We start from the raw sequence: 22794 nt of genomic DNA on the forward strand, positions 1-22794 counted from the left end.
GGATACTATTTTGAGCACAGTGAACCCAAAGGTGGGTAAAAGGCACACCGGAACAAGAGACCACTGCTACGAGCTGCAGCAGAGCTCATGGGTGGACAACCCATGCTTCTTTGGGAAGGACAGCCTGCCTTTCTCATCACCAGGCACTGACCTGGGGTGAACCACCCACCTTGTCCTGGTGGGAAGAATGAGAACAACAGGGGCACTTTGTGGGAATGATCTGTGGGGGCTCTCAGCTGTGACAGGAGAAAGCAATGCCGAACCAAAACCAGATTTCCTTTTCCATGGGACCATCATCAACTCTTTGAAATAAGACACTTCAATGAATGTAAAAAAATACCATAAAAAGAGAAAAATAACCACTGCAAAGCCCTTAAAAATAAGTGAAATAATCAGAAGGATCATGCTGTTTTTCAGGAAACTTTTTTGAAACAAATTAAAACAAATTAAAACCCTAGCTGGTCCTTCAAAAAGCACCGTGACAGTTGCAGCCACTAGAGAGCAGCCTTGGAGTCTCCTGTAAGTATCAAAAGGATTTATCAAAAGGAGTGAGCCAACACTGAGCCAATACTGCAGAAGTGTTTTTACAAGAAATCCCCTTGCTGGGCTTGTTTCATTTCTCATCAGTGTTGAAAAACCCAGCATGGTTAAGTTTCTCGTTACAGGCTTAATTTAAGCTGGGCAGTGCAGTGATGAGGCTGTGAATCCATCCTCTTTAAATCAACCCTACCAGAGACTGGAGGGGGTAGTTTCTATGGGCCCAGAGTTTTCTCTGGGTTGCATCAGGACTTGCTCTGCAGACAAACAGGAGTTATGCTGCCAAAGCAGAGGCCAACAGCAGGTCCTGAGCTGCCCAGCTGCACCCATGTGTGACAGCTTAGACTGCTCAGCAGGAGAGACTTGAAACTACTGTCATTCTGCCAATTAGGCCCAGTGGGTAAAAAAGTGTGGTGAAAATGAAAGGCCTGACTAAGGGTCAGATATCTTGTCGTATTACTTCATTCTTACACTAGTAATTGCCTTGGATGGATGTAAGCAATGGAGGAGGAATGAGGCTTCTCAGATGTCTGCCCAACTTGTACCTCCTCCAGGGACACTGACACATCACAGGATGCTCAGACCTATGAACAAGCCTAATGGCTGAGAGATCCTTCCACTCCCCTTCCCCTAGAAAACAATGCAAATTGTAGGTTTTGGGGACTTCCATTTTAGGAAGGGGTATCTTCAAGCAGCTCCATTTGTTCTTCAGGGAAGGCCCGTCAATTTTCATATTCGCAGAACCAAAAAACCATTCATGCTGGGAAAGACCTACAAAATAATTGACTGCAAGCTTTGTATTGCATGTATATACATATTTTATATGTATACAATATATATACACATATTATACATACGTGTATTTATATAAAGGCTATAGCATCCCAAATCTACATGTACACATCTACTTTTTACTTAGAGATGCTGCTGAAATTTTTTAAGGCACCTGCATAGCAGAGAAAACTTTTCAAAATATAATATTTCAGCAGGACAGATTGTTTTAGGAAACCAGTCTGTGCTGGAGTCAGGGATTGCTGAAGTACATAAAAAAAAAGTCCCCTCTAGTAATGGGGAGCCTCATTACCACACCAGGTGAAACGTGGGCTTCTTTGCTCTTCTTGAGCAGCAGGTGAGCAATGTGAATATGCCAAAATCACAAACAAGCAAACAGTAAATAAAGAACCTCTCAAAGAGTCTCTCACTTCATAGGCATCCTCCATTAGGGAGGGAGTAAGAAAGCAAAGGGCAAATGAGCTGGGTTAGTATACTGTTAAGGCACTTCTGGAAGTATTCTGGGGGTGACAGATGAGCACTCCAGAGGAATCCATGGAGAAGATCATTAACTTTCTCTTCTTCATACCAGTGCCTATAAAGGGGTAAGGAAACAGCATCTTCCATAAACATTTCTGCTCTAGCCTTTCTCAAAATTCTGATTTTAAAAAGGAGTTCATGCATATGTATTACATCTGATCCTTATTCTGTGCACGCATACAAGGCATTAAAAATTTTGCAATGCCCACAAAATATCTTGCCCCCAAGTTTCTGCTTCTCTTCCCACCACACAAAAAGTATCGTCAGACTACGGCTGAACCTTCCTAAAGCCTCCTAAACATAGGTATTTGTTAGAGAAAATTTGAGGTGGAAAATGGTTTTCAGGCTGAAGTGGTTGCTCTGACAGAGGCTTAAGTTCCACAGCTGCCACTCAGGGTAAGAAAGTAGGGAGAAGAAAGAAAAGGGCAGCACACACATCCCTCGCAGTTACCTGCAGTTTAGAGGTATCTGACTGCTTGCATCTCTGAGCTGCAACTTCCCCACTGGGCTTAGGCCACCCACTGAAATTTTCTCAATTAGTTCATCAGCTCAGGGCAACAGAAGATGAGCATGGAGGGCACTTCTTCTTGATGACTGTGCAACTGGGTTTGAGTGCCTGCAGATAAGCACAATGTGCCTTCTGCCTCACCTGGCAATGCTTTAGTGGCAAGCACCAAAAAGGCAGATGTGGCAGCTTCCCAAAGTGTCTCCCAGGCATGGCCTCTTCTGCTAGGTACTCCCCATCCCTCATCATGAGACAGCAAATATTGACAAAGGGTTTGGCTCCAGATGAAAAGCCTTCACTGAACCAAGACCTCTCATGTAATGATTTTCGCACCTCTGTTGAGGAACAGGGTTACTCAGAGCCAGACACTATAGGAAGTTAGATACAAGTCCTTCATCGTCAAAGTTACTCCTAATAAAAGGAGTAACAGAAACCATGGGAATTACATCACCAACCTTACACTGGATCCTCTCACGTCACACTCTCATCATCCTGCTCCAAAATAAACTATCAGACAGCCCCAAGTTCTCTGCCCAGGAGAGATGCTGTACCACCTGCACATTGTTGGAGGATACCACTGTCTTGCTGTGCAGCTGCTCACACCATGCCAAGTGCAGCAGGAGCTGCAGCAAAGCGACACAGGAAGCATTCAAATTTAAATAGGGCTCCACAAATATTTTGGGATCCATGGTGACTATCCATACAGCCATGCTCAGGCATTTTTTTGGTCTTTCTTGAGTTTCCTCATGCAGGAAACCCAACTTGTTTTGGAAAAATTCACATAGGTTCTTCACCTTTCCAGGAGTACCCTAGAGAAGTTCTCCTGTGTACATATTCCACTGTGTCTCAATTCGGTGATCTGAGATAGGTTGAAAGGTTGCTTCAAAGCATCAAAACCAACTTCAAAGGATAATTGTTAGCAGTACAGAAGTTTATTACTAAGAGACCTTTTGGATTGTGGCATACAAATTGAGAGTTACCATCAGTTGTATGAAAGTTGCATGTCAGGGTGAGTAAAGCCAGCCTGTTTGCTATCCAAAGTAATTAGCAGTTACTTCACACATACACCTACATTAATTGTGTTAATCTACCATACTTCAGTTAAATCACAGTGCAGTTCACTGCAGTTCATTCCTTTTTTGTGGTTTTTCCTTCTGTTACCCACAAAAGTATTCACACAGTTCAAAGCAGTGAAGAGGGGCAGGAGTAATAAATAACCAGGGAACACCAGGAGTCCTAGTAAAGCTACTCTGCCCAAACCATCACCTAAAAACAGCCTGATTGTTAGGCCATTGCTAATTAAGTTAATTATGATGCCTTCTCAAAAGAGTGAGTTTGCACTTCCACACCTAAGGATTAAAACCAGATTTTTCAAATTTATATTTGACCCCTTTCTATATTTAATCCCTTTCTGCTGAGGTATCCTGATGCTAGTGCCAATTCTTTCTTTGGAAAAGGCAATTTGCTGACAAAAGTACCTCTGTTTCTTCTTTATTATTATTATTATTATCATCAGTAGTAGAATTACTACTATTTTTCTTTGTGAAACTAGATAAACGTATTACAGTACCAGACATTCTACAGCATACTCCTTACTGTGCCCACCAGAAGTAGGTTTTGTTTTCCTCTCCTCTGTACATCCTAACAACCAGATTTTTGTGGCTCTGCTGAATTACATTTTGCCTTTTTTTGCAAATATTGAAAAGATCCTGTAACTATTAAAAGGAAAGTTGCTGCAACCCTGCAAGGGATTACATGGTATTCCTCCACCCTATTTCTAAGGATGCCTGCAGGCTTTAACTGCAATACAGCTGGCTAAAGGGACAGCAAGGAAGAGATGAGCTGAGGTTTACACACCTTCCAATGCTAAGGGTGCTGAGCTGCAATCCTGCAGCTGAGAGCTATGCTGAGCACATCTGCTGTTCAGAAAGCACCAAAAGTAGAAGAACTAAGAATGACTTTGGCAAATGTTCTTTGTGGTTTTTTTGATCAATGACATTCTTAAACACTGCCACATATTCATCTTTTCCTAGAAATTATTTCTTTGCCTTGTCACCAGCTGTAAATTGCAGTAGCTTGAGTCATTGGCTAAGAGATCCCAATTTTCTTTCTTGAACATATGGCAGTTGGACATTTAAAGGAAACTGTCTGGAGTGATTCATTATAAACAGAAGTTTATAATTTTCTCTAGAATGTAATTTATGACAAACATTTTTACAGACACAAAGTAAATGCCTTGTTGTGTAGAGAAAGCAGAAGTACGCCGTTCTCCCAGAAGCTCTGTTAAAATAAGCATTAGTGTCAGCAGCCCATCCAACATCACTTCTGAGTAAAATACAATCATTATCTGCCCCATTTTGAGCACTTTCAGCTACACATGATGCTGTTTTTGAAAGCAGTCATGAGCACACCATTACGCAACAAGTCCTCCTAAATGACGTCTGTGGTGCCCTGTATCTCACATCTTGTCAGACATTTCTCAGAACACTTAAGATTAGAGGGGATCCTTATGAAAAATGCTGTACTAGAGAAGTTATAACAATAGCACTTCAAAGAAATGACTGATATTTGCTACATTTTTTTCCAAAAAACACACGTTAAGATAATCCTCTCTGTAGAAGAAAACAAAACTAAGTATTCGCTATTTATGTGCTCCATAAAATTTCAAGTCCACAATCACACTGAGTAATGGGCTAAATCTAGATCTTATTCAAGCTTACCATGACTTTCAAAAGGAAATGACTACCACTGGCTCGTATTTACACCAGTGGGAATAAAAACAGCATTTAAGTACTCTTGGTAAAATGAATACTTTTTCACAATAACCATTGTTAATAAACTCTGTAAGTACTAGCAAAGCATATGTAGGTATATGCTCATAAAATCACTATACAGAAATAAGCCTAATATGTGTTTCTGGGGTTTTTTAAAATGTATTTTTTCTGTATTATATTTAGAAGGCATCAGTGTTTGATACTCAATTTCTTGAGAGGGGGAAGAGGGAGAGAGATATGCTGCAATTGCTGTGAATGTCACTAAAAGAACCCAGAAACTGATCAGTCAAGAAGACTTCCACTGAATCTATTGAACATTTTGCTTGTGATGCCTGTTTAATTCAGTAGCAAATGACACCAGCTAAAATACATGGCAACTTACACCATTATCGTTTTACAAGACAAAGTTCATTAAGATCAAGACCTGAAAACAGAAAGCAAAGCACACAAAAAAAGAAATCAAAACTCCAAAATCTGCACTTCTCCACTACTTTTGCACTTTCCTAATGAGAAGAGAACAGGAAGCCTATTAAGAAATGCCTTGTATGTTTGTCTTTCGAATAGCCACACAGCTGTAAAAACTGCTGCTGTCCTTCCTTGAGATGATCCTAAGTTTCAGTGGGTGGTCTGAGCAGCACTGAGGATGGACATGTCACGCTACAATGTGGCAGTGTGTAAATACAGAACAGGGTTTAGTAAGGATGATCAGGATCTCTGCACTACATTTGTGAAAAACCAGAACCTTCCGCGAGTGTGCTCACAGACAAAAAGTTAAGCTGTTTTATGCAGTTTCCAGGCAGATGAACTCATCTGCCCTCCCACCCCCTGCAAAACAATGTTTTCATTTAAAAATGACATAAAACTAAACCATATGTGACTCTTCAGTCACATTTCACTTCCACTCTGACACTTGGGGCTCTTACCTGGTGCAGTTTTGTAAGACACAGTTCTGGTGGGCATGGGTGGTGCGCTCTTTGTAACAGGGCTTGGTGCCATTTGCAGACCCTGCCGCTGCCTCTTCAACTCCTCTTCTCGTTCCTGGGCAGCTCTGATCTCTTCTTCTATCATCGACAAAGTCCGCTGTTTCCTTGACCGTAACTTGAAAGGGCCCACGGTCACTTCAGGCTCCTGTGTGGCCAGGATGGAGGCGGTGCTCCTAAGCTCAGCTGCCTCTGAATACTTGCTGAAATAGCTGACTTCATGCCTGTTTTCCTCCACAAGGAATGGCTGGCTGGCTGAGTACATGGGTGACTGCTGCAAATTCTTCCCTTCCCTGAGTCCTGAGTCTTCCTCTTTTGAAGTCTTTGGTATGGTGTCCCTTTTTTCTTGAACTGGTGAAGACACCTGGGGTGGCTCAAACATTGGGTTCTGATGCTCCTTGGAGGCTGGAGCAGGCCCAGTGCCAGCTGGCTGCTCTTTGGCTGAGACCTCTTTCTCTTCTGGAATTTCTTCTTCCTTGCAGTTTCCTTTATCCACTTGCTCAGCTATGGCTTGTTGGATGGCGTTTTGAACCAGCAGGCCAGCGTGGTACTCCAGCTGGTCGTCCATCAGCATGGAGTCTGCCAAGGCAGAGGAGGGTGAATCACAGCCTGGGTCACTGAAAGACTTGGAGATGCCTTCAGCCCTGCATTCTGCTGGAGTGTCAGCCTGTGGGGTCTGTGGCAGGGAGAAATCCGCTAGAGAACTTTCCTGCAGGGCGCTCATGGTCTCATTGGAGGCACCACTGTCACTTATATTATCCATGCTGAAGTCATTGGAAAGGGTCTCCAAGACGGTGGTATCCTGAGACCTGACAGACAAATCATCCAAACCGGAGTCAAGCTCCTCTGGAGGGGAAGAGGCGCTACCTGACTTTGGGAAGTGGTCTAGAATTCCCTGTCCATCATCCTTCACCATTGTGAAGACTGCCTTTGCACTCATGAATTCTCCATCCTCTGCCCACAGCTTTGAGGCTGGTCCAGCTCTGGGACTATCACTGCAAGGTAACTCTCTTGCCATGTCAGCCGTGACAGTCTGAGTGCTTTTGTCATCTTCTGAGCTACAGGAGACTTTCTGTGTTTTGACAACCATGACATTGTTACCCTCAAGCTGTCCAGTTTGCCCACACACTGAAACGGGTCTAGTCACAGAGGACATTGGCCTGTCCGCCTGTGGAGAATTGAGGCTTTTGTAGAAGGGTTTGATGGAGAACATCTTGGGTGTTCCTGATCGCCTTGGTGGGGCCTGACCCTGAGTTGGACCCGAATGCTCCATCAGCTGAAACTGCTTCCTGGCAGCCAAGAAGTCAATCTGCTCTGTGACAATATCTTCTTTCTTGATATTCACTGGCTCTGGGGGTACAAAGGAGCAGCTGACCTGTTTGGGGGATGTTGGTGTCGCGCCTTGCTGCTGCTGCTGCTGCCTCTCCTTGCGCTCCTTGTACTTCTTGTGAGACTCCAGATGCTCTTCATCCAGTTGATCCTCCAGGGGCTTCTCCTGAGGAGGGTTCCACCATTTGGCAGCAATGCTGGGGTTTTTCTTGACAGCCTGGCTTTTAATGAGTTCCCTTCTTTCCTTTTCAAGTTCCATCATTTCTTCCGATGGTCTCATTTTGCGGATTCTGTATTTTTCCTTCTCTTCCTCATCTTCAAAGAGCTTTGAGGGCTTTTTCTCTTCGTGAAAGGCTCGCAGTTCAAACTTTGCCTCTTTCTTAAGGGTTGTAAGAGTTGTTTCTCCATCCTTAGAGGATCTTCTAGAACTATTTGAAGAAGTGGGACTTCCTGGCACCTTCAGACTCTCCCGAATGTCTTCTTTCAGTCCCCCCAAGGAATGGCCATTAGATTTCAGGTTCTCATCTGTTATACTAGCTTCGCATGGCTCAACTTCCAAGGATGGCTGCTTGTCTGCTACATTTTCTTCCCTTCCACTGGATACTGACTCTTTATTGACATTAGCAGATGCTCCTGAGCCATCCATAATGGAGACTGCACTTGGTTCAGGGGAGGATGTCCCATTAAATGTACTGTCTGCAGCAGAATCGCAGCAATTTGCCTCCAGCACTTCATCTAGGTATCTGATCTCTTTAGCAACTTCACTGTCCAGGGATTCATGCCTGTCCCTAAGTCCATTTCGGCTGGAAGCAGGGGAAAAGAAGTGGGTTGGATTGTCTATGGGATGTGGTGAAGCCACTGTGGTGATGCTTTTGTGTTCAGAAACTGGAACTTCAATTTCCATTTTCTCTTCCTTTGTAGCAAGCACAGTAGCTGGCTCCAAGAAATTGGCACAGTTTTGGTCTCTGTTTTTTCTTAACCTGATGTCATCCTCAGGGATTCTGGAAGATTTCTAAAATAAAAGAGCAAAATTATGATGAAGTCTTAAAAAAAGAACACCTAATTTTTTGCAGAGCAAGCACCATCTGGAAAACAAATCCTAGCGCTTCTTAAACTTGAGATTAAAGCATTCCCCCAGAGCATGGGAAAGCAAGGCAAGCCATTAACATAAAAAACAGGAAGTTACCTTACCATATGCTGGAAAAGGTACCAAAACAACAACAAACTTTCATTTAAGAATATCCCATTCACTTACCATCCTCACTTTGTCATCATTTCATGCCTGTGTCTTGGTCTGTCACTAGGACTAAGATTTGAATTTCTAAGTTAACAGTAACTTGGCAGTTTAGATTCTTCAAAGATTTGCACATGCAGTATACAACAATTATCATCTTGGTACTCTAAATATGCTTTCCACACCTAAAGGAAATCTCATGATGCTTCTACAGATGAAAAGTATTACTGCCTGTGCTTTGCAGAAACAGACGCTAATGTGCAGAAAGAGTTGGTGATTCACACCAAGTTAGGAAAAAGGATGTGGCAACGGAAGGGAATGTTCAATTCTCAGTGGCTCAATCCTGGTCATCAAACACGGAGTAGAATTATATAGTGCTCTAAAGACAGGGGGTCTTTTTCCATCCCACATGGAAACCCACACACACCTGCACTTGGGATACACCTGCAACTCCCACAGCATGAAGAACAACACAAGGAGCATGACAGGGACCGCAGTCATGGTCTCCTCCCTCCCACTTCTTTGATCTGTAGTGCAGATGGACTGGATTCATGTTTCTCCCTGATGTGTTACCTCTGGTCACAAGGAGGTTACTGAAAGAAATACTATTTATGGTCATATACAGGCAGATTTTACTGGTGAAGCAGCCTAGTGAACTTCCTGTGAGTAAAGTCTGAAGGAACTTCTGATTAAGTTGGTAACACATCAATTACCTTCTCAGTAATTCTATACTGCTAAAAGGCAAAACCAATCCAAAACACCAAAAACAATGAGAACATTTTAAACATGGTTCTTCAAAAAGCACTGGCTAACTCTTGCTAACTTCCTAAATCATGAAAACCAAAAGTGATACCTTATTCACTTTGACTCGCCTTTTAAAACAGAAAGGTGGTATCTGAAGTCTCTCTCTTGCTTTCCTTATGTGTTTCTATGAGGCATGGGGTTTGAAAGCAAATGGCAATGATCAGACCCCGTGAACTCAGTGGCTACCAACAAGAGCACCATTGTCTGGTGGTCACCCCCGTCTGGCTGTCCCTTATCCAGCATGCTATTAATACACACTGCGGAAGAAGATGATCAACAAGGAGCACAATGGCACTTACTGATGACCTCAACAATCACATTGCTGCTTGATTTACATAGGCAAATGCATTTGACACACCTTAAAAAATTACAGCCAGTCACCCAGAAGAGCTCTTTCTAAAAACACTCTGAAGAGCTTTTTGTCCAATTATGTAGTTGTACACAATTGAGGACAATGCTGGCTTCAGCCATTAGATATTTTGTTCTTAATTGTGCTCAAACATTGGAAAAAAATGTTTAAAAACAAACAACCTGCTTTTGTCTATATATTTTACTTGACAAACTTCACTGGTTTTACTCTCTTCATTTCTTCACTTTCTGCTGAACTAAGAAATACTCCAGCTGAAGTTTCTAGCAGTTCTTTTCTTAAAGCATATTGTATTTTTCATCATTTACATATCTAAATGTGGCCAGTTTCTTCTTTAGTACTGTTAATGATATATTCAAGAAGTCAGATGTTCTGCACACAGAGTGAGTATAAAAAGTGCTTACTTTTTCAAGTAGACACAGATGGAATTAAAGTATCATAGATAAAGGTTTCTTTTAACCTGAAAGGGCAAGAACTGCTCTTGATTTGCTGGCAGAGCTCCATGTACACAATAGGTACTCAGGTGACAGGATTTAAGACTGCAATACCTTTTTGATACTTGGGGTAACTAACATCTTCTCTGCTTGACTTGCTGGTGCAAAAAGGGGTATGCAGGCACCTAGAGCAGTCTGTGCAAAGTGCAGGACTGATAGCTGTCCCCTTTAACACAAACCATGGGTATGCAATTATGCTCCTGCTAATATTTGCTTCTAATCAGACAGATCAAAGCCACCAGTGACATTGGTAGCTAACCACGTGTCCTCCGTAACCATAAGAGCGTATCTTGAACGGACACAGAAAATCAGTTAATGAAGACGTGTTCTCCTGCCACTGAAACACATCTCCCTGCAGAGCCAAACCAGAGCTGAAGGGCCCCCTGTTCCTGTACTTCTCGTACCTGCACACCATGGAGCTGGGAATACACCTGATTGTCCCAGAGACCGCAGTCACTAAAGCATGTCTATTTCCACCACTTCTCTAATGTGTGAACCACTCCAGTTCACATTGTATTTGGATATCCAAGTTCAGTAACAGAACCACAGGTGCAGTGTTTTGCCTAAATCTTAGCAAGTAAGAGCCCATCCTCTCACCATAGCTGCAACCCACAGCTCACAATTAAGGCACATGCACTTAACAGTCTAATCAGGGCATGCATTTGTTACAGCATGTAATTCTGGAAGTGCATGTGTCTATGCAATTAGTGTGGCACATGTAATTATGTAGCAAAACAGACAATTAAGTAGTAAAACCTATGAGGAAACATAGCCTCTTGTTGGAGGAGACTTTCTGTGCTAGGGAGTAGTAATTGAACATGAAGAAGGACTCCCAGCATGGCAGAGAAGCCAGTGAGGCTTGCTAGCAGAGGAAAAAAAAAATGTTTTAAAAGAACCACCCCTTTCTTTCCTCAAAACATTCTGTGAGAATCTGGGGACAACTTTGTGAGGTCATGGCAACAAAGAATATGTTCCAGACACTACTGTGAGGAGCAGAAATCAATCTACTGATGAATTACTTGAAGAAGAGAACTGAGATAACTAAGGACAGAAGTAGATGACAAAACAAAGCTTTCTGAGACAATCCAGGCCACAGCACCTGCCCAGGATAACTGACTGGGTGTGGGAAAATGGCACATGTTGGGATGAGCCACCACGGGTGGGAGGCAGTTTGGAGGGGGGCAGTGGGATGCACACAGACCCCCTGCTCAGCTGTTTGGCAGAAGGAGGCAAGCTTTCCAGGGGGCTGCTTTTGCTCTTCGGTGATAAGTCTGTACCAGCAGCTTTGTATTTGCTGCCTACAGGGAGGTGGCTTTTCAAAGCCTGCACCATTACAAAGACCTGTGAATGGGAAAAGGGCTGCATTCAAACCTAATTGTAGTCAGCAATACGGCATTCACAGTGATGCTCTTGAACTGCTCATCTAGACACAGATTTTCCAGAAGTTGCTGTTACATTTACACAATCTCTGAATGTGCATTCATTTCTGTCTAAGTCAAGATGCAACAGGGCAATCAGTGTCACTTCTACAATGCTGCTGCACTTTAGTAAACTACAGTTATTAGCAGCTTAGAAAATTATTAGCATATTTTCTCTTTGGCTGAATTGTTCATCTACAAAAGTGTAAGTGTTTGGGCAATCAGCTCTTTCAGAAGGAAAAAAATTGTGGGTGTGCTACTAGTAAGACCCAGCAAACGTGCTGCCAGTGCCCTCCTTTGTTTGATGCAGCACAAAATGCCTACGGAAACAAGTGGGAGGCAATCCTTCTGAGCTAGATCAACATTCTTCTGAAGCATCAGTGGCAGTGGTGGGAAGGGAAAGTACTGAACTACTAAGAAGTTTCATGGTTTAAGAAAACCCAAAAGTTTTCTCATTGTGGGCCTCTACAACAACTCCAGCCACGTTTCAATACAGCTTCTGATGCTGTTGGTCTCCTGGCCTCGGTAGCATTGTCAACCTTCCATTTCTTTGGCTTTCATATTCTTTTGGAGATGTCCTGTACTTTAATTGCTTCTCCTCCCACTGAACCAGCGTTTTGTTCAACCCTTTCCACTCTTCTCTTGGATCTGACTATTGGGCCCTCCATACATCAAGAAGTTTTAGTAGTAAAACCTCATTTACAGATGGTTGAGTGGCTAATCCATACCTCCTTGCTGATGTCAGTCATCCTCTCCCTCTTCTCCTACTGTCTTGGCCTGCCTCTCTGATGTCTTATTTCCAAATAAGTAGGAAGCAAATGATGGATTGTTAGGAGGTTGATCCTGGCAAACCTTCAAGAGGGCAGCTGCTTTCATTCACCTCACCCTTTTGAAGAACACAGCCGCCACCTTTGTAACAGACTGAGCCAATCCCAAACACCACAAAGACGCAAAAGTCAGCTGAACCTCTGTGCTTCCAGACACCTACCCTGTCCAGAGACAAAACTCCTAGCCAGCACAGGTATTGCTCCAGGCTTGCTAGTGACAGTAAGCCTTTGCAGAACTCATTTTCTTTAAAAGGATGGGAGGGATATGAAGTGTTGCAGTTCTTAATGAACCAGAAAAGCTACAGTTGTAAATGGTGATAGCACCCATCCCTCACAGCTCATGTTCCCTACCACACAACAGGTGCTGAGACAGGTGCCATCATCCCACCCCATGCCAGGCGGGAATGACAGCCCAAACCACTGCAGCAGCTCCTGTCTCACAACAGCTCCTGCATTCCCTCCCTCCCTTAGCAGGGCCTCATGGGGTGGCTGCCACCCCATACACCTCCAAAAATGTGATTGTCCCTGGTTGACACTGGAGGGACAAGAATGTGCCAGTGAGAGCCTTTGCACAAAGCAGTCTGAAGAAATGGGCCAAACATTTGTGTTATGGAAACTTCCTATTTGGGTGAGCTAAGAGAAAGCAGTAGCTGGGAAAAAAAAGTTCAGAAACATCCTAGAAATGGGATGGAGGAAGAGGGGTGAAGACGATGACATGGAACTCAAGGAAAGAAAGGGTTTCTACCCACATCACCTACAGAAACCATACATTTTCATTAAAAAACCCAAACCAAAACACAAAACCCCCCAAAATCCAAAGCCAAATTATTGTCTTCTTGCTCCTGTGTGAAAGGGCCTCCCCTTTTCATAAAGTATTTTATACCGATATCTAAAAGTTTTTAAACTGCTAAGGGAAGTGTTGTCCAAAAAATTTACAACTTTCCACTTAAAGAAATAAAATTCAAGTTTCAGAAAAAAAAAAAATCCTCAAATTCTGTTGCCAAATTTTGAATTTTAGACATGTCAGGCACATGCTGACACTACCTTGAGTAATTCCGTTCAAAATGCTACTTGCACACAAAAAGCAAAACCTGGCCTGTTCCTCCCACAGTACATTATACAGTGTCTTCAACACAAAGACTGAAAAAACATCTGGTTACTAAAATGTGTTAGTGCTAAATGTCATGATGACATTCTCCTCAAGCAGCTCTCTACGCTCCTCTGTGACTTTTCTGAGGGAGCCAGACAGTACAATATTTTCTTTATGAAATGCTGGTTTGTCTCCTAAACACTTCAGAAATCACAAGAGTGGTTCTAAAAAAAAAAAAAATTGCAACTTCATACTACCTCCCCTAAGAAGCAGTGAGGGGCTCTTTTGGAATACAGACAGTAATAAGAGATGTGGGGATACAGTGCCAAAAAAAGTGCTTACTTGGAGAGCTTGCTGTGTAACACTTTTTATGTGGTTTTCCTATTTCCTTTTTTCATCTGTTTTAGCAAAGAAGTTGTGATTGCATTCTTTCAGAAAACACGTGAAAGGCTTTTCAATATTTTTTTCATTCCATCTGAGCCACAGGCTTCAGCTTCCCCCTGTGATACACTAGAAAGCTCTTTTATCAAATCAAACTCCAATCTTCTTTTGCTGCTGTAAAAAATTAAAGAGGGATACAAATGGCCCAAGAACTATGAATACTTTAATGATAAACATACACTGTCTGACAGGATATTTTAATGATGAAGACATAATCAATTGACACTGTATTTTTCCGTATGTGCCTCTGTAGCTCCAGCATTTTTTGCGCCCTCAATAACAAATAGGTGAAGTTTTTCCTGGGTAAGTCATGATCCAAAGTTGTAATAAACCTTACTATTTCCTACTAATTCCAGGATACATAAATCGAAGAGGTTTTCTACAGGTAGGGAACCACCTGTTCTTGTATGCCAGTTATTTTCTCTTGCTTCCTAAAAACACAGATCTGGTCCCTCCATGAAGAATTTGCAACCCTAATAACCAGATTTCAACTACTGCTACAGCAGCAAGAAAATAAATCTTCCTTCTTTAATGCCAGTGCAGCTGTTGTAAAAAAGCAATAATAAAACACTAACTTTTTACAAAACATTTTAATTCCTGCAAAGAACTGTAACTGCACAAAGCACCTGTATGGAAAAAGGGATATATACAAAAATTAATATTTAGGGACAAAAACACTGCTAACTGCTGAGTGAAAAGAAATACCACCTCTGATAAAGAAGAAACAATGCAGAGTTTATTAGAGTATGATGGTTACACAGCTGGTAGTAGGGAAAGCAACATACAAGTGGTGTAGACAGATACTACTCTGTGTGGGGCTGTTTAGCTTTGCTATGAAACCTCTGTTCAGTTTTACATAATCAAGATGCAAATCTGAAATTACAGGAAGCTGTGATTAAACTCTCATTCAGAAAGTGCAGCACTGTTTGGTGCTGCCACACTCCACACTCACACCCCGTTTTCTATCAGTTGCACATAAGAAGAACCAGGAGCTTGAAGAACCCAAGAGATCAGTAAACTGGTGATGATTTGAGGTACCAGAATCTGAATTCAAAAGGCCATTCTCCTGTTCTCTGCACTGTTAGCTTCTTGTAATGTAGGTCAGCCTGAAAGTGCAACTGAATTAGAGCAGTAAATGCGTGCATAAGAACGCATTTCATCCAGAAAAATGTGTTTTTATCATCACTCTCATCAGTTCAAATCCCACTTCTGATGCTCCTTTCACTTGCAAAATTATTTCTACCTCAAATTAAAATGCACCACTAAGTATTATTATTTCTCATGTTGCTTCACTCAGTTCCCTAGGACAGAAAGAACAGTACATCCCATGTGCAGGCATGGGAAACAAACCAGTGCTGCTGAGGGACAGCACTGGACTCAAGGTCAATAAAAACCATGTTAGAGTGTTAATCAAGCTCACCACCACAGATGGTTAGTACTTTTTAACTTTGTTACAGATTTTTTGTAAGGCTTATTTTTCCATGGCTTGTCTCTGAAATCTCCTTTTGCTGAAACAAGATTGAATTCCAACTGCTGGGATACTTGATTTAAAGAGGTTGTGGTGCTAAGTCACTTAAAATGGTAAATTTGATCTCATGAAGCAGCCTCCAATGCTGCCTAAGGAAGTGCAAGGGTTTGGGGGAGAAATAGAGAGCATCCCATCCAACTAACACATAAGGAACAGTACACAATTAGAAAGCTGTCCACTACCTGGCAGGGAATTCAATGCATGATACAGTCCTTAAGGAACAGAAGGAGAATTTCTTCTTCACAACTGAAGGTTACAAATGAGGTCCTGTATTATTGCATTTACAGAGTCCACTTGGGTAGGCTCCCCCTCAGCTGGTGCTGGTGGAGCTGAGCGAACGGCTCTGCTGTTAGTAGCACTCTCTCACACTCAGCCCCTGGTTTGATGTTAAATGAAAGAGGAGAAGTCCCAGCTGAATAAGGACAGAAAAATGTTCAGCTTAACAGAGTGCCTAATACAGATACTGAGTTGAGCAGAACGTGACTTCTGAATGTACGCATGAAAAATCAGTTTCACAAAATGCTGCAGTCGAAATCTGCCCTGCACATGTCGAGGATGGAACAATTGCTCTGATAAAGCATGATCTAATCCCAGTGGGGAGGGGAAAGGACGCTAAACTAAGCCTTGCTCTTAATACTCTCTAACCCATCTAGATAATGTCAGCACAAGGAAAGAGTGACCTTTACAGTCGCTTGCACGAAAAAGAATACAGACAAGGGGAAAATCCCTTAGTCTTTTCATTGGGGGTACACGGTTCCTGTTCTGTCTAAAGAATGGATCTATAACTCTCCTATGTAAAGGAGCGATCTCCAGAAAAATATTGGCATGTTAATCATTTTGGTGCATGAGAAAGGGACCTCCTGAGGAAGGAATCTGGGTTAGGCAGGGGAAGGAGGAAGGCAGTAAATGAAGACAAAAGGCTATGCAGTTCACTTGCTCTCTGAGCAGATCTTATGGTTGCTAGGAAAACCTGCTTTAATAAATGTGAGGAACAGAGATAAACCTGCCTTAAACAAATAGGCTTTCTGAGATGTATTAGTATTAAAGTCTTCTGAGGATACACAGTCTTTCAGCAGCTGGTACAATTCGATAAATCTTTCATAAATGGCAGCCTAAACTGCATTTTCTGAGAAAAGATACACGATCTCTGTGCTGGAGTTCTTTCACCACTTAGTTTCAAGGGCAATAAAGTAGGAATTGAATGCTTCAGCTGAAGCAACCACCTACAAACCTTTGCGAATGAAGACTAAGATTTTTCACTTTCAATTCTCTGTTTCACAAATGTTAACTGTTGGAGATCATGCTGCTTTTAACGATTTTCTAAAGCCTAATTAATACTTGCTGCACTTCTGAAAGGCATGGCTGTTCAATACCTATTGGAGTTTGACAGGAGTACTGCCAGAGAGGCTTTATTGGGCTAAAGGAACAAATTATGCTCAGAAATGTAAGGCCAAACATCTGCTTCTTTGACAGCTGAAGAAGGTTAAGAATTATTGTTGATGTTTTGTCTTTATCAGTAAGACTTGTTACAGCTGCTCTCATCCATTAGATTAAGACCCATCACAACAAAATCTCCTTAAATGAAGGTATGCCTACGTAACCGTGCACAGTGCAGTGTGTCTCACCCAGAGGTAGCCTGCTCTGCCAGGAGCACTAAGAACAGGATGATGTTTATTCACTGCAAGCAGTGAGCCTTGGGAAGGTTACAGTCCGAGGGCTCAACCAGCCAGCTCTACAAATTGCTGTTTTCCCAGTTTTTCAAGGAAATGGAGTTATTTGAAAGCTAGAGACCTCTAAAACTCTATTAAGAGAGAGCATGTAGTGGCTTAAAAAGGCCCCTATTTAGAATCAGCTCTACCCAAAATGTATTTTAGGCTGCTACCTCCAGACTCAGGCAAAAGCTCATGACTGGAACATTATAAAAAGAAAACTGAAAGTACTTGAGAATACCTAGCCTAGTGCTAGCTCAAAAATCACTTTATGTAAGTGAAGAGGGGGGAAATATGATGGTGGTCCAAGCATATAACTGAAGTCTGTGCCATTAGCTGTGTTACGCACCCACGTGGGAAGAGAAGCCACTTCCAACAAGAGCCTGGCACATCACCTCTCCTGCCTGAGTCATGCAAAATGGTTTCACTCCCAGTCCCTTTTTCCAGAAACATACCATGGAGACAACAGTATTTGGAGATTTTAGCTGAAGAGCCAAAACCTTGTAACTCTAGTGGGAGTGAATTCACAGGGTTCTTCCTGTAAGGGCATGCACGTAATTTAATTTTCTGGACTGTCTACATAGAAATATCCCCCTTCAAAGACATATACCCACAAAATGAAACTTGCTATCATTGAATGATAAATCCAATGTAGACAGGATGTTGGACACACCATTTCAGTGGACTTTTGACATACCATTTCAAGAAATATCCAGCAAATAAGTAATATTTAACAGAAGGTCAGACTACAAAGTCTACAAAATAGTTTTGCTAGTGAGAGGCCAAATGTGTACAGTCTGCAAGAAGGAGGATGTTGCTAAATTCTCCACATGCCATTGCTGTTCCTATGCTATAAATATGACGTACCATGTGAGTTTGGGGTTGTGAACAGTTAGCAACTTCACCTATGCTTTGCTCATAACAAAAACTATGCATTTCAGTCATCTCACTATCTCCTGCAGGAGAATATTTCATTAAAAGTGAGACTTGCTTAGGATTTTATTGAAAATTCCTTATTTGGGAAAAAGGTAGTTGAGAAATCCCTGGGACATCTCCTTTCAGCAACTACCACTTCCAGTCCCTCTGCCCCTCCTCCCCTCCCCTCTTCATGGCAAAAACTCATTATTCCTTCTCTTCCTGCTGAAAAGGCACTGATTAAAATGACCTACAGCACATCTGGACTACATTAGGATATGGTTTGATTAAGGCATTCATCACTTGCTCTTTCGGCACGTGGAGAATTAAGATAATGGTGGAGGAAAATGGTATTAACTAAACTGGCTATTCCAGCTCATAGACTCCTCTTCTTTAAAACTCCTTCAGATTGCCCAGTTCCTCAGTTGTGAGTTCTTTTTTACCTAATTACAGAAAATGGAAATAAACAGTGGTTAATTCATTTATTGTTGGCAAGATCACTAAAGCCCACTAAGCTGTAATATTAAGAGTTGCTGTATTTCTCAGACAATTTGCTATTTGATAGGAAATGCTTGCTTGGAGCTATTTTAAACAGTCAAAAAAAGGCTCAGCATTTAACGGCAAGCAGCACCTCGCATTTCTGTAGAAACAGAAGTTTGACACATTCCAGATCAAATTGCTTTAGAGAGGGGGAAAGACCAGGCCTTCTCAAGAGAGTATTGTTTACTAGCACATCACACAAGCAATAGCTTGGTTTTCAGTATTTGATCTGACTGTATGAGACTTCAGCTATGGAGTCTGTGTACATAAAAGCCAAAGCACAGGGTAGAAGGAAAGAGCAAGTCACCTTGGCTTCCAGATACTTTCCCCTAAAATACCCTTCCCCATTTCTCAGGAGTTAAAGAATGTGCTATCCTGGTGCATGCACAAAGGTATCAACTAAGTGTCACAGCGTGCGTCAAATGCCATAAAACGCAGGAATGCTGTTGCTGCTAAATGTGACTGCTCACAGTACTATGCCTAATTTCCTTCAGTGTTAAACAACTAAAAGATGACGCTGAACAGACACCTTGAAAGCCTCTCTATGAACTGAAATTTGCTTTACAGTGTCAAGAAGGATAACACACAAGAAGGATAACTAGTGGGAAACATACCCCGTCAGAGCAACTAAAAACTCAGCCAGAAGACTTTGCAAGTGCTGTCTGAAGAATATAGACACTGAATGTGCTGGGTGCTTCTCCTAGTTAATATGTGCACAGGATATAAAAAATTATCTTTTCTCCTTAGGATCAATATCCTCCTGTATTACACCTAGTAGAAAGCTGTAAATTTCACTACTGCTCACAATGAACAAACCAGCTACAGAGCAAAGAATTCCACAAATATCATCTGGAAAAATGGTGTTTTAAATACTCCTCCCAATACAGAATGATAAAGACTAAATGTGATAGATAACATGCGTCAGGTCAGAAATCTTAGCTTTCTCTCCATTTCTGTAAACTCTGAAGCAAACCCTGAAAATGCTGTTTTCCAAAAAGGCCTTCGCTTTTTTTGGCTTGTTAAGTCAAATTCCTTCCTCAGCTCCTTACAGTACTGTGATGTCACAGGCTAAGGGAGAGCTGTTAAAAAAAAAAAGAAGCCCATACCCTCAGTCCATTCACACAAAGAGTCTCTTTTACAAGGAAAATGCCAGTTCACACCACTTAGAAAGAGCACGGCTTCACTTAACCTGTAAGGGAGCCACCTCCTTAGAGACACTTTCAAAAACACTGTGTTGGCAACAGACCTAAAGCTCTGTTTTCAGCTAGCATAAGCAGGAGTTTACTGTTGTAGGTTTTTTGTGGCTAGGTGTGTTTGGGTTTTTTGTTTGGTTGGTTGGTTTATAAATTTTTTTGTTGCTTTTGTTGTTGTTTTTGTTGGGTTTTTTTTCTGTTTGTTTTGTTTTGTTGGAGCTTTTAATTGGGTTCTGTTTGGATTGTTTGGCTATGTTTTTTTTGAGGGGAGAGGGTGGAAAGGGGCTGGTGGGGAGAGCCACAACCTAACAACACAGCATGTGGCTGGCTTAGTACTAAGAATCAGCAATTACATGAAGGGCTGCTGTGAAAGACACAAGCTCCAAGCTGTAATTAGCAGTAATTTTTACCTATCAGGAAACAAAAAAAGACTTGACTACATTCTTTCCACAGGAGAGGCTGAAATGTTACCTGAAGTGCCTAGGCCGCCTTTGGTAAGCTGTTTCAGAAGACTCAGGTCAGGGTAGGGGTGCACAGCTTGTATGGAAAGTATCAGTCAGAAGGAAAACAACTGGACACAAGGAGTGCAAAAACAACCCAACAACAATCCACCCATGAAAACAAACAAACAAAAAACCCCCACCCAAATTTAGTAGGGTGATGGAGAAAAAAAGCGGCACATTTTCTACAGCACAGTACCTGTTCATTACTGCTGCCTGTGGGCTAGTGACATTTGAGTACCCCTGGATTAAGTTTCCTGGAGGCTTCATAGTTTAAGCTAAAAACATGAGCTATCCTGACCAGACATCCCCTGCAAAGGGCCTCTGGACTTTGGGTTAAAATGGCTTGAATTTAATGTCAGACGTGATGCCACAGATGACACAGCTCAAACAAATTTATTCACCTGAGGAATTACATAAGATATTGACTTGTTTTCTTACTACTGCTAGGCTGCTAGGGCATCAGCCATTCTTTACCAGCAACGATGAAAATGAAGGTGACATTTTTGACAGGAGAACTTTTGAAGGCAGTGGTAGCTCACTTCACCAGACACTCTACAACCTGCCTGAGCCACATTAAATGAGGCAAGTCAAGCCTCTACATTTTTAAAATGGGTAGGTAAGAAACTCTTTGTCACCTGTTGAATGAATCTGTGAAAAGAGAATGTAAATAGGGTTCTCACCAGAAGAAAAAAAGGCACTCAACATCCCTGTCCTAAGCTAAGAGTGACTTTGGTGAGCCTAAAGTGACAGGAAATACTGTGTGCCTTCACATAACACTTCCCATAATGTCTGCACAGTAGAGGGGTAGATATTTTAATAAGCAGTTACAGATTTTACAGTATTAGCTATTTTGGATCATCCCAGAATTTTACACTATGAAGAGGGAAGTGTCCCACGGAGAAATAAAATACCCTATTTAAAATGCAAACAGATTTAAAATGCAATTTCTATAGCTGATTATTGATTCAATATGAAGTTTAGGTAACCTTGCCTCACCTGTGGTCACAGGATATTTATCTTTGGTGCTCTCCTTCATACCAGCCATCTAAAGCCCCACACGCCCAGGAGGTCACTGGAGGACAGAGCTGTAACTGGAGCACTACCCAGGTGTGCAGGAGATGGAGCTCAAGACCCTTGTTTGATACAGACTCAGGGGAGTTGGACATGCAAATGCTCAGTTTTCACCGAACCCTACAAGAGCTGCACTAGATAATTTTATTTTTTTTTTAAGAGACCTGTTTCTCATACCAACTAGTTTTGGAAAATACACTGGTATGCTGCAAGAAGGAATGGGCTAGTGGTAATGAAGTGTGTTCAGTATTGCAGTGTAGCTCAGCAGCAAAGGCAGCAGATACACCCTGCTAAACCCTTTTCTGCTACTCCTGATCTCAGATAAAACCAACAACCTTTCTCCCCTCAGGAATTCAGACTCACCATTGCCATCAACTTAAAGTAAGTTGGGGTTTTTCCTACTTTTTGTTGTTTGTGGTTTTTCTTTCCTTTAAAGCATCAGTCCCATTCAAAAGAAACTGAAGTTTATTTTTAAAAATAAATAGAAATTGTAGTGTTCTTGGTTGAAACAAAAAGTTCAAACAGAAACTTGAAACAGCTGAACGATCAAGAAACAAATAAAAATGAAGAAATCTAACTCAAAATGATCCAAGAATAATTAAAAATTATTCCTTTTAACTTCCTGAAGTGCAAAGATTCTTGACATATCTCAATTTTTAACCAACTCTTCTTCATGACTATAACCAGTAATCCCCTGGGTCCCCTACATCATGCCATACTGAAATGAAGTAGGTCTACAAGAGTGAAATGCTTTTCTCTGGTAAAGAGTCTCTATCAGTATCAGAGATCTGCTGAACCATCAGCAAATACTATCTTCTAGAGACATCAAGGGCAAGACTACAAAAGACAGAGTGCTGGCCTCCGAATCTGAGAAAAAAAAGGACCCTTACAAAGTGATTTACCTGCTTCAGACCCTAATCTTCCAAATTTGCAGCACAAAAGCACATTATATCCAAGCACGCTGGGTTTCATGGCCAAATCTGTGTGTATGAAATGTTAGTGTAAGCAGGCAACTCCTATTTTTTTTCTGTAGCTCTGAGGATCCTTAGGTCTGCAGCCAAACTCGTCTCTCAGAGTGGCAGGTCGTGTGGAATGCTGGTGCTGAGCGGCCACACGACTGCTCTGCCCCTGCCAAGAGGCCACCTGTAGAGGCAGATGAGGCGTGTAAGCAAGACCTCAACCAGTCAAGGAAAAATATGTAGGTGGCACCAAGTTCTCTGCCAG

At 41.9% G+C, this 22794-nt stretch overlaps 1 protein-coding gene across 8 annotated transcripts in view; it reads right to left on the reverse strand.

Annotated features, from left to right (window-relative positions):
* PALM2AKAP2 (PALM2 and AKAP2 fusion) overlaps nt 1-22794 on the reverse strand; it is a 267420-nt gene that overhangs the window by 13640 nt on the left and 230986 nt on the right. For all 8 annotated transcript variants that reach the window (XM_010401306.3, XM_039567784.1, XM_039567787.1 and 5 more), the window contains one exon: nt 6051-8448. In XM_010401306.3, the coding sequence (XP_010399608.2) occupies nt 6051-8448 (2398 nt within the window). The remainder of the gene's footprint in view (nt 1-6050; nt 8449-22794) is intronic.

Source organism: Corvus cornix, chromosome Z (genome assembly GCF_000738735.6).
Source record: "Corvus cornix cornix isolate S_Up_H32 chromosome Z, ASM73873v5, whole genome shotgun sequence".
Lineage (NCBI taxonomy): Eukaryota > Metazoa > Chordata > Aves > Passeriformes > Corvidae > Corvus > Corvus cornix.